The sequence below is a fragment of the Thamnophis elegans genome, chromosome 11 (assembly GCF_009769535.1).
Source record: "Thamnophis elegans isolate rThaEle1 chromosome 11, rThaEle1.pri, whole genome shotgun sequence".
Lineage (NCBI taxonomy): Eukaryota > Metazoa > Chordata > Lepidosauria > Squamata > Colubridae > Thamnophis > Thamnophis elegans.
Genome location: NC_045551.1, coordinates 58,143,064 through 58,155,349, shown reverse-complemented (window position 1 = coordinate 58,155,349; position 12,286 = coordinate 58,143,064). Strand labels below are relative to the sequence as shown.

Below are 12,286 nucleotides of genomic sequence, written 5' to 3'. Positions count from 1 at the left end.
ACAGGAAGTTAGTGCTCGCTCTCTCCTTGGCGCTAATGTCTCTTGCTTGTGAGCCACTCAAATGATAACAGAATACGAATGGAGGGAAAGCATCGCTTCCAATCGGAGTGCAATGAAACAACAACTTCAACCCACACGCTACCTTTCTCCAGGTGCATTCGTTTGGAGTCATGCCCACCCTCGTGGCCGGCCAGGTCACCTTCTTTCGGACCAGGTAAGACGTTTGGAGATAAGCCCAACAACATCTGGTTCATGGAGAGGCCGTTCTGATGGACAGCTGCCAGGATATGCAGAGGGAGAACAAAGAACAAAATATGGGGGATGAGATGTTCAACTTCAGCTAGGAAATATTGACTTTCATTGCATCTTGTGTCTACTGATGGAAGGGTCTGAAGGTTCTTGCCAGACCACCCAATGACCAAGCCTACCCAGGTCATAATAATTCTTGATCCTTGAGCTTTCCCAATAGATAGAAGTTTCATTCCTCTGTTTCATGCCTTAAGAAGCTGAGAACTTTCTATTTCTATTCTTGATTTCTATGAATATGTGTTGCAATGCAAGCATCCTTTGTCCATAACCTTTAAATTATAGAAATTCAAACCTGTGACACTTTTCACTGTGTCCTACAGAGTCAGAAGGAGAAAAGAGGACAGATCAGTTGGGGGTACCTAGTTGGGAAACCAAGATGATTTGGATTTCAGCTGTAGCAAAGAAAGAGTAGACCCTTGTCCATCACAAAAGGGCAGTAGCAGAAGGATATTTATCTCTTTTTCTTCTTTGATTTTTCTTCATTCCTTTCCTTCTTTTCCCTTCCTCTCCTTTCCTCCCCTTCCCTTTACTGCCCTGTCCTGCCCTTTCTCCTTTCCTTTACTTCCCAGGCTTCCAATGTTCCTTCCTTTTTTCCTCCCTCCCTCCCTCCCTCCCTCCTTTCCTTTCCTTTCTTTTCCTTTCCTTTCCCTCCCAGGCTCCCTCCCTCCTTTCTCCCTCCTCTTCTTTTCTTTCCTTTCTGCTTCCCTTTATTTTCCTTTCTTTCCTTTCCTTTCTGCTTCCCTTCCCTTTCTTCCTTCCCTTTCATCTTTCCTTTTTTTTCCCTTTCACATTTACCCATTCTTCTCTTTTTCATGCTCCACCTACACTTCTTGTGCTTTAATTAATAGCTTGGGAGGCATATCTTCTTCTTTTTTTGCCCTAAGCCAAGAGAACAACATGCTCAATCTTCGCCTGAGAGTTGGCTCTTAAAATTCAAGGGCTCTGCCTTCAGCAGAGCAGTAGAAAAATTCTGAAGCCGCCCTCGACCAAGTGGCAGCCTAAACATCCCTTTTAAAGACCACATGGCTGATTCCTCAACAGACATCCATGCATTTGCTTCATAAAAATAATTGAATAAATGTTATTGGCCTTTGTTATTTTTTTTTGTTTAGGGATTACTTTTATTTTATTTTTATAAAGGTGCCCGGCTTTTTGTAAATTGGATGTTATGGTTTGCACTAGACAAACATGATTATTTTCTCCTTGTTGAAAATGGTGTATGAATTAGATATTCAACTGTTAGTGTACAGACATATAATTTCATACAGAATGAGCTTATTCACTTATAGCAAAACTGACCGAGCATTTTGCCTCTTCTTTTAAAAAAGAAATGACAGGATTTGCAAATTGCTTTTCTGTTTTCCCACATATGAATTCACTGACCCTGTAAGATACAAAAATAGCTGGGGAAATTCCCAGTCTCCAACTTGTGTATGGTCCTTCTATCACCTCATCTCCATGATCTTTTCTACCGCACTGTGAAGGCTGCAACTTGATTTATATACATAGTTTTAAGGAAGCAGGAATTGCTCCTCTATGTATAAAAAGACAAGAGCACAAGTTAGTTCACGATTTAAGTTATTTGAGGTTTCCATTCTAGCTAGCAATTGTGGACAGTAGATTTCTCCTGGACATATTCTGTGATCCCAGGAGCTTATTAACCAGACATACAATTGCAATTTGTGAATCAGAGACCATGATGAAGACGCTTCATTTCAACAGCTCATTTTTATTTTATTTTTATTTTGGACTACAAAAACATTCAAACTCCATTGATGGCATTTGCCATCTTTTATCTTTAACATTTGATTGATTTGACTGTAATTTCTTGGTTTGCTGTGAGCCACCCAGAGTCACTGAAAGTTAAGTAGCATACAGGTTTCATAAATTATTGCTACTACACATTTTTTGGTTGTTTTGTAATATTTGGATACAGCACTATCTTCACACACCTGAGGGCAGTCTATGAAAAACAAAACAAAAAAACAAGACGTTGTAACAAATTAAAAAAAACTCAGTTACCCTGGGTGTATCATGCATCAGAAATGTAGGATCGATCTTTGATGGGAAAGACACTTATTCTTCTTCTGGGTATAGGAATTCTTTTCTAAACAGAATAACAGAGTTGGAAGGGACCTTGGAGGTCTTCTAGTCCAATCCCTTGATCAGGCAGGAGACCTTTACCATTTCAGACAAATGGTTGTCCAGTCTCTTCTTAAAAACTTCCAGTGTTGAAGCACCCACAACTTCTGGAGGCAAGTTGTCCCATTGATTAACTGACTCTGTTAAGAAATTTATTCTTAGTTCTAGGTTGCTTCTCTCCTTGACTAGCTTCCATCCTTTGCTTCTTGTCCTGTCCTCAGGTGCTCTGGAGAATAGGTTGACTCCCTCTTCTTTGTGGAAACCCCTCAGATATTGGAACATTGCTCTCATATCACCCTTAGTCCTTCTTTTCATTAAACTAGACTTACCCAATTCCTGCAATCGTTCTTCAACTGTGCCTATCCTTTGCGTGACCCGACAAAAGCGCGAACGTCATAAGCGCGCCGACAAAACCGTGGCGCTAAAACCGCGATGTCAAAAGCGCGCCGACAACAGCGCGCCGACATAAGCGCGATTTAAGTTAAGATAAGGTTTAGGGTTAGGTTTAGGGTTAGGTTTAGGGTTAGGGTTAGGGTTAGGGTTAGGGTTACGTTACAGCGCGCTTCTGTCACCGCGCTTTTGTCGGCGCGCTTCAGGGCTAATTCGTCACTCATTCGTCGCACGGTTTTGTCAGTGCGGTTTTGTCAGTGCGGTTTAGTCAGGCGCGCTTTTGTTGTTCGCACATTTGTGGTGGAACCATCCTTTGCAGATTTTCAGAAGCACTAAAGACATTTTGTGCTAAAGCATTAAAAACTTTAGAAAAATGTATCTCTCTCTATAAGGCAACGCGAAATGAATTAAACCACCTTCCATAAGCAATGGAGCAGGCATGCAATTTGCAACTGCTCCCTTGCTCCTTTCTTTACATAACTATTATCACTTGATGACAACATCTATTGCTTAGTGCCTCGCGTATGTAAGCATGTCACTGCAGATCAAACAAATTGTCTTAAACAGTAAGAGAGTGGTAAGAAAGCAAGTGATGCATTTATGCATAACCTGAACTTTCCTTTTAATGCTCTACTTACCATAAGCACCACTTCCTCAATTTCAAAAGTCTACAATGGCTTTCTTTACACAATAACACTAATGCTCAAACTCATGGAACCTATTAAAGTGCATGTCAAAGGGTATTCATTTTACTTTCAGAGAACTGAAAAAATAGAGCAAAGAGCAAACTTGAGGACATTATGGTTTTATTTAAAAAAAATAATGGGACAGGGCAAAACCTTGTATCAATGGGCAGCCGCAAAGTCACAAAGTGTTAATATCCTTTTACAGAAGAAAACTAAAAGATTTCCCTATGTCAAGCAATGATTTCTGAACTCAAATTGAGGTGTAGAACTGCATGCAGCACAAGAAAAGATTAAAAAAAAAGAATCCTTGCTTATATCTGCTAGCCAAATGCAACAGCAACAGTGCTAGATTTTTTAAAATAACAACAAACTAACTCAGATTTGTCTGAGAAGTACTCCAAATTAAAGTAATAATAATTTATACTAAAAGGCAGCGTTGTGTCCTTTTCTAGAGATATAAAATGAAAAGGAATTGAGAACCTGGATCAACCATGGCTGATAAAGGTAGAGGTTCTCCTTACACATGTGCTAGTCATTCCTGACAATAGGGGGCAATGCTGATCTCCGTTTCCAAGCCAAAGAGCCAGTGCTGTCCGAAGACGTCTCTGTAATCATGTGGCCGGCATGACTAAATGCCAAAAGCGCTTGGAACACTGTTACCTTCCCACCAAAATGGTCCCTATTTTTCTACTTTCATTTTTACATGCTGTCGAACTGCTAGGTTGGCAGAAGCTGGGACAAGTAACAGGAGTTCACTCCATTACACGGTGCTAGGGATTTGAACCGCTGAACTGCCGACCTTTCTGATTGACAAGCTCAGCGTCTTAGCCACTGCCCTGGCTGATAAATCACAGCAAAAACAAGTTTGTAGTCTCAGCCTCTGAATGTTTCTTTCTTTCACTCTCTCTCTCTCTCTCTTTTTTAAAAAAATATCTTTTTACAAATATATATTCTGTTACCATCACTACCTCTGGAGCCTGAAAATGACATTTGAGACTGCAAATACAGAGAGAGAGTTTTTTGCTGGAAAAGAGAGAAATGTTTTTCTCCATCATTGTTTTGTTTTGCTTCACGACTGACTTCTGACCCTGATTGGTCTCAGGATGGACTCTGTTTCAAGGAGATGAGTCAACTTTGTTCTGGTTTAATTGAAACAACAAGCAAAATGAGTGTTTCGTTTTGAACTGTTGCTGTTCTGGGGCAAACCGGCTTCCTTGATTCAAAGGTAGAATCAAGATGCTGCCCATCCTAAGAGCTGCAGAAACTTGTCCTTGAAGATGACTTTTCCATAGATTTGGTTGAGAACTTACATCTCTTCTTCTTCTTCTTCTTCTTCTTCTTCTTCTTCTTCTTCTTCTTCTTCTTCTTCTTCTTCTTCTTCTTCTTCTCCTCCTCCTTCTCCTCCTCCTCCTCTTCTTCCTTCCATCCTTCCATCCCTCCTCCTCCTCCACTTCTTCTTCCTTCCTCCTCCTCTTCTTCTTCCTTCCTCCTCCTCTTCTTCCTTCCTCCTCTTCCTCCTCCTCTTCTTCCTCCCTCCCTCCCCTCCTCCTTCTCTCCTCCTCCTCCTCCTCCTCCTCCTTCCACACAGATACCATGGCAACAAGGGGGTTAACATCATTATTGGGAAAGATGTCTGATGCCACAATTCCTACCATACTGGCAACCTTCCCAGTTCACCTGGGTCTTTAAGTACAGGAATGAAATTGTAATGTGGAAGTTGGAAAATAGAGTAGGGTTTCAGTCATTTTGTTCACAATTTTGTTTGCAATTAATTTTCTCGGACATAGTTTCTACCTCAGAGTTCCCTCAGTTTTTGTTTTTGTTTTGGTTCCAAATCACTGGATCAGGGGTATCAAACTTGATTTCATTGAGGGCCACATCAGGGTTGTGTTTGACCTCGAGGGGGCAGGGGGCAGCATGGCCAGCTTGAGGTCACTCATGTCAGGGGCGCTCTTGAGGGCCTGAGTACTCTGCCAACAAAAACAGGTTCTCAAGCTCTGTTTTCAGCTTCAAGGGCCTCCTGCAACCCTCCGCCAGCAAAAATGGAGCTTGGGAAGGCTGCACACAGCCTTCCCGAGGTCTGTTTTCACTGGCAGAGGCACCACAGGCGGGTCCTTCATTGTTTCTAGGGCAGCCCCATGGTCTAGCTCTAAGCCCCCTGTGGGTTATATCTGGCCCCTGGGCCTTGAGTTTGCCTTGCAGTGGATGAATGAATGCTCACAGCAACATGGATGGAACTGTCATCCTTTGTGTGTGGAACAATGTCACCTTCAGGAGGTCAGAAGACAGGCCACTAAACTGTCTTTCCATTCTCTCCTTGGAGAGGTGGGGGAAAACAGAGTGGATGCTGATTGGCTGATTCTCTGCCTGTTTTCTGCATTTGGAGCCCAACGAAACGGAACTCTACTTTGAATCAGTTCCACACTGTATAATGGGTAGGATGGAGATGTTAGTGATAGGAATGGTGCGGTGGCCTAGAGGTTGAGCTCTCGCCTCACAATCAGGAGGCTGTGAGTTCGATCCTAGGTAGAGGCAGATATATTCTCACTGAGAATATATCTGCTGAACAAAACTCCGCATTGACGACAGGAAGGGCATCTGGCCATTCAAACACTCTGTTAGCTCCATTCAGTTGTTCAGACTCCACCCCACAAGAGATTATTGGGTTGTTAAATGAAGATGATGATGATGATGGAGATGTTAGAGATAGCAAAAGGGCACATTTATTATTGCAGGTTTTTGAAACAGGGATTGCAAAAGGAAATACCCAGTGACCTACGGATTCTGTCTGAAGAGCTTTCAGTTCGGGCAGGGGAGCTGGATACACTGCTGCTACGATGTGAAGATGGATGGCTACCAGGCCTTCGACCGTCTTCGAGAGATGGAGCAGGGGAAGGACTGTCTGGAACTCGTTCCTGCACATCATCAAGACAAAACAAAGACACAGCTTCACATAAAAGGAAAGAATGTCTTCAAATTGTCTAAATATCTCTAGACTCCACATGGCTGAATGTAGGGGTTGCCAAGCTTAACCAAGTTTTTCATTTTTTTCCATTTTCAGTTTGATGCAATTTCTGTTTCTCTAAACTCAAGGGGAGATGATACAAGCAAGCAAACCATCTTACCCTGAAAGCAGGGCAGGAACTCAAAAACCTATTTAATAGGGACAATTTAATGGGATAGCTTTCTCACACCCCACTACATATAAATAGACTAATAAAAACTTTTAAGACACAGAGCTTTTGATTTAACATACTTATTTCTATTTTATTATATGTGTCCAGGATCTCGGGTTAAATCAAATTTATTTTCTTTCTTTCTTTCTTTCTTTGTTTCTTCCTTTCCTTCCTTCCTTCTTTTCCTTTCTTCCTTTCCTTCCTTCCTTCCTATCCTTCCTTCCTCTCTATCCTTCCTTCCTTCTTTCTTCCTTCTTTATTTCCTTCCCTCCTTCTTCCCTATCCTTCCTTCCTTCCTTCTTTCCTTTCTTTCTCTTCCTTCTTTCTTTCTTTCTTCCTTCTTTCCTTCTTTCCTTCCTTCTTCCCTATCCTTCCTTCCTTTCTCCTTCTTTCCTTTCTTTCTCTTTCTTCTTTCTTTTTTCCTTCTTTCCTTTCTTCCTTCTTCCCTATCCTTCCTTCCTTTCTTCCTTCTTTCCTTTCTTTCTTTCTCTTTCTTCATTCTTTCTTCCTTCTTTCCTTTCTTCCTTCTTCCCTATCCTTCCTTCCTTCCTTTCTTCCTTCTTTCTTTCTTTCTTTTCTTTTCTTCTTTCTTTCTTTCTTTCTTTCTTTCTTTCTTTCTTTTCTCTCACAACCTAATCTAATTGGTGAGAAGCAGTTTGGGCAAAGCCAATTGCTCACAAATTTCTCCTTGCTATACAATATTCTTGACTCCATTGGGCCAAAACAGAACCCCCAAATCTGCCCCTCTTGATGATGGTTGGCTGGCACTTAAGATGTCCACCAAAGGCAAATAAGTGACCTGGGTTTCCTGCCTTTGTTTTTACCCTGTTCCCATTCTGCAGGCCCTGTGGCAGGAAAAATTGCAAGGGTAGAAAAAAATCACGAGCCAACACTATTGCCAAGTATCTCTTCAACCTAAACCTTTCTGTTACACGATCATGGTCAGCTGACAAAAGGCAAGGCAGGCATTGGGAACTAGGAAGCAGGGCTTGTGATGCCTGGGAGCAATGGACACACAGCCTATGGGGATCGTAAATGGGCTCATGGGGAATGCATCACATTCTCTGGGCCTGAATGTTATGTTAAAAGAGATAACCTAACGCATGTGTTACGTTCAATGTATGTGTTTTATTAATCTTGTCATTACAGGACCTGAATTCACTAATACCTCTAAACAGTCTTAGAACCAACTGCTGTAAGTTGCCAGAATTATTATTATTATTATACAATTGTATCACAGCGGCCAGTTGTTTCGCCGGATTTGGCATTGGTTACTAGTCAGGCCCCACCCAGGGGCCTAGGACATCGTAACGTATTTTCGTAATATGCGTGCAGATCCAAGCAGTGCGGCTTTTTGCATTTGACTGATGGTGATTTTGTCATCTTTTAACTGTTTTAAATGTAATTCCAGTGCTTTTGGAATAGCACCCAGTGTGCCAATTACCACTGGAATTACCACTACTGGTTTGTGCCATAGTCGTTGAATTTCAATTTTTAAGTCCTGGTATTATTATTATTGTTGTTGTTGTTGTTATTGTTATTGTTATTATTTCTTCTTCTTCTTCTTCTTAGCTGGTCGGCGCGCACATACTTGTTTTTTTGGCCATTTTGAGGCCTGTTTTTTTGGGTAATATTTCGAGCCATTTTCAAGAAGGTTTTCTGGACCATTTTCTGGTGCCCTGGCACCCACGAAGACCAACTCTCCAGGGTGCAAGTGCATGCCGGAAAGCAGAAGAGCAGCTGGCGATGGCATGTGTGCCCACAGAGAGAGCTCTGCATGCCACATCTGTCATGCGTGCCATAGGTTTGCCATCAGAGATATACCATATTGTTCAGAGTATAAGATGCACTGGAGTATAAGACGCAACAAAGTGTTGAAAAAGCAATTTTTTTTAAAAAAAAGGTTTTGCACTCTGCAAACCTCCCCAAAATGGCCCATTTTTCATGAAAATGGGCCTGGGTTTTTGTTTTTGTTTTTCAAAAAAAGGGCATGAATATCCTTTAGGAGGCATATAGAGAGCTCCTGGGATCTGAGGGGGGACAAAATTGAGCAAAAAAACAGCCTGTTTTTTTGTTCATTTCTGCCCTCTCCAGCCCCCAGGAGCACTCTGGAAGCCTCCTAAAGGCTATCCACGGCCATTTTGATGAAGGGACTGGGTTTTCAGGAGGCCAAAAATGCTGTATTCAGTGTATAAGACGCACCCAGATTTTCAGCCTCTTTTTTGAGGGAAAAAGGTGTGTTTTATACTCCGAAAAATATGGTAGACTAAATTCAATGTCCTACAATACTAGTTGTTACTTTCTTAAGGAGAAAAAATATTTTGCCATTGAGCTGAACTTACAGAAAGCTGCTCCTTCTATCGTTTAATAAGGTAAAAAGTTATGGTGCCCTTCAGCTGAACTCAATTCCTGCTGACAGCATCCATACAGTTTTCTTGGCAATGTGATGAGTGGGGTTTGCCAGAGACTTCTTCTGGGATGGTTTCAGGCTTCTGAGGTTAGCCAGGATTGGGTAGGAAAACAGCAAAGCAAAGCTCTACACTTATGTTGTGTTTATTTTCTCATTAGGAATTCATTTTAAAGCCGATAAGGCAGCGTGCTTCCAGAACGCAGGCAGAAATTTACATAGCTGAATAATAACTTGATAAAAGAAATCCAGGTCAACATAATTCTGAAGCTGGAGAAGTTCCACCTCTCAATTTCCATATGGAAAGTACCCTTCCCTTAAGAGAAACCTCTATGGAGAAAGAGTATTTACAGGTAGTCCTCGACGTATGTCCAAAATTGAGCATTAACATGTATGTCGTTAAGTGGCACATTTGTTAAGTGGGTTTTGCCCTGCTTTGACCTTTCTGGCCACAGTTATTTAGTGAATAACTGCAGTTGATAAACTAGTTGTTCAATGAATTTCGCTTCCCCATTGAACTTGCTCCTCAGAAGGTCATAAAAGGTGATCATGTGACCTTGAGACACAGTACCAGTTGCAAAAATGAGCCATTAACAAACATCTGGATTTTGATCACATGATCATGGGGATGCTGCAAAGGTCGTATCTATGAAAACAGTCATGAGCTATATTTTTCAGTGTGGTGGTCACTGAATGAACCTTTGTAAGTCGAGAACTAATCTGTAGTTTACCTATGTTCTCCAAAGTTGTACCAATCAGAAAGAGACTTCCCAGTTCTGTGAGAACTCATCCATACAAGGTATCAGGTTGTATTCCATCCCTAAATTAGGATTTTGGTCTTTAAATTTTTTGGGTAAAGCTGAACACCGTGAGGTTGCAAAATTCCCCAAATATTGCTAAATATTACTTTCCACTGAATGAAAAGCAAAGTATATGTTGAGTGAAATCAAGAGGAAGTACTCTTTTGATCCAACGCAAATAGAATCCCCAAGAATTGTCTGAAGAGGTTATTTATAACTAGCTGATAACCCAACCTTATCCAGGTATTTATTTATAGGGGGGAAATGTCCGGACCAAATGTAATATTTAATGTTAGATTTTCCCCCTTACCAGACAGAGCCCCCTTGTGGAGTACTGTGAAGCCGTTACCATGGCATCTCCACTGCACTGTACAGTAGAAGCCATTTTACTGCAGTACAGTAGAAGCCATTTGAAAACACAGCAGGCTGTTTCGTAACAGAACACACACCCTGGGGGGTATTAGGGGTGTCTATATATATAGATTTTGAAAAAAAATCCATGGAAATTTCTAAAATGTTTTCAGTGAGGGTTTTAAAAAAAACCACCATCTCTTGGGCACTTTTTTCCTGAATATTGAATGGCAGATAACAAGACAGCTGAGGAGATCCACTTTTTTTCTTGAGATTCCTGAGGTGAAAATGAAGGAGTTTATTGCTTTGTTTCCTATCACAGAAGTTAAACTGACAGTCAGTTTTTCAGTGCAGATATGTCAGTTATTTCGACAACCAAGAGTTGATAGCGTCAAAGAAACTCGGGCCAAATGTTGGTTACACAAGAAGAACAGTAGAAGAAAAAAAAGGTTCTAGGATTAAACTAGGGAGTTACCTCAACATGCTTTATTTGGGGGGATTTGATTGAGGGCGCAATTGTATGTATCGTTCATAAATCAAACCAGAATTACGAACTGCAATAATAGTTGATCAAATGATCTTTGAATACGGTAATTTTCTAAGGTTAAAAAAAAAATCATATGCCTCCTTCAGCAAAATAAACAAATACCAAAACCAATATCAAATCAAAAATATTTTTCTGCAATTTTTTATTGATGTATACATAACTAAGAGGGAGAAAATTATTAGTATCTGATAAACAGTAGTCTGAAAAACTGATGGTAATTGTTATAGGACATCTGATTGTATTTTTTGTAACAAATTAGCAGAAACTCCTCTGGAAAGTAGGAGAAAAAAAATAACTGTTTTGCTTAAATTTAGTTTACTGTCCTTTTACAGTGATACACATTACTTTGAAAAGCTACTATAAATCTGCTGGAAAATGACTTGATTTATCAACTATGTCTTGAACTTGTTTAGGAAAGGGGAAATATAAATATAACAACCATAAACAACAACAAAGACGGGAGCTCATAGTTATTCTTGGATTTGGTTGTCTCCTACCGCAGTTCTTAAATTTGCCATAAATGGACAACTTATATCCACATTTAAGAAAATCCCAGAGTTGAAAGGAACTTTGGGCGACTTCTAGTCCAACCCTCTACTCAAGCAGGGGAGTCTATACCATATGAGACAAGTGACTATCCATTCTCTCCTTGAAAGCCTCCACTGATGGAGCACCCACAACTTCTGAAGGCAAGATGTTCCACTGAATAATTGTTCTCACCGTCAGGAAATTTCTCCTAAGTTCTAGGTTGGTTCTCTCCTTGATTAGTAACCCTTAGTAATTAGTAATCCTTGATTTACCTAACCCAGTACAAATATCAGCAATATCAACAAAGGTGAGTGGCCTGCACCTTTGTCACCTGGCATGACAGAAGAATACTGGTCAAATCCAGAACAAAATGCCAGGGAGTTAAAGCCGTAGAAAAGAACAATGTGCTTGCTTATTAGCCAAAGGTTCAGTACAATTTAGATGATACATCTTTTTCAGATAACCATGTTCTATTTTGTTGCTGATTCTCTGAGATAAGAAGACTTGCAACCCATAGCATCCTGTAACTTGAATATATGGAAACATCTACATCTTTGTTCCAAATATAAAACATTTTGGTCAAAGGCTGAAAGACTGGAAATCAGCTATCAAGGAACAGCTAAAGGTGTCCCATTTCTTAAGGGTTCGTTTCCATTTTTCACATTTGTTAAGAAGAGGGCACCTCAGCTTTACTTTTAAGGCTACATTATGGTTTGACTTTTGATCTTTTTTCAAGAAATATTCAGTTTGGAGTTTTCTTTTTTTATAAGAAGTAGCTCTTCTTGTATGGACAGAATTTGTTTATTGTTAAGCATCTTTAATTGTTTCTTTGTATTTTCTGTCTTCTTCTTTACAATAATAGACAATAACCGCTATATGTAAATTAGCTTTTGTATGTCTTATTCCTGAGATCTCATTCCCCAAAATCCAGATTGCAAAACAGCTATCTA

General features: G+C 40.4%; 1 protein-coding gene across 1 annotated transcript in view; it reads right to left on the bottom strand.

The window, feature by feature from the left end:
* Positions 1–12,286, bottom strand: part of LOC116514648 (dachshund homolog 1-like) — a 430,376-nt gene that overhangs the window by 111,090 nt on the left and 307,000 nt on the right. The window contains 2 exon segments of the mRNA XM_032226263.1: positions 143–277; positions 6,307–6,442. Coding sequence (XP_032082154.1) covers positions 143–277; positions 6,307–6,442 — 271 coding nt within the window.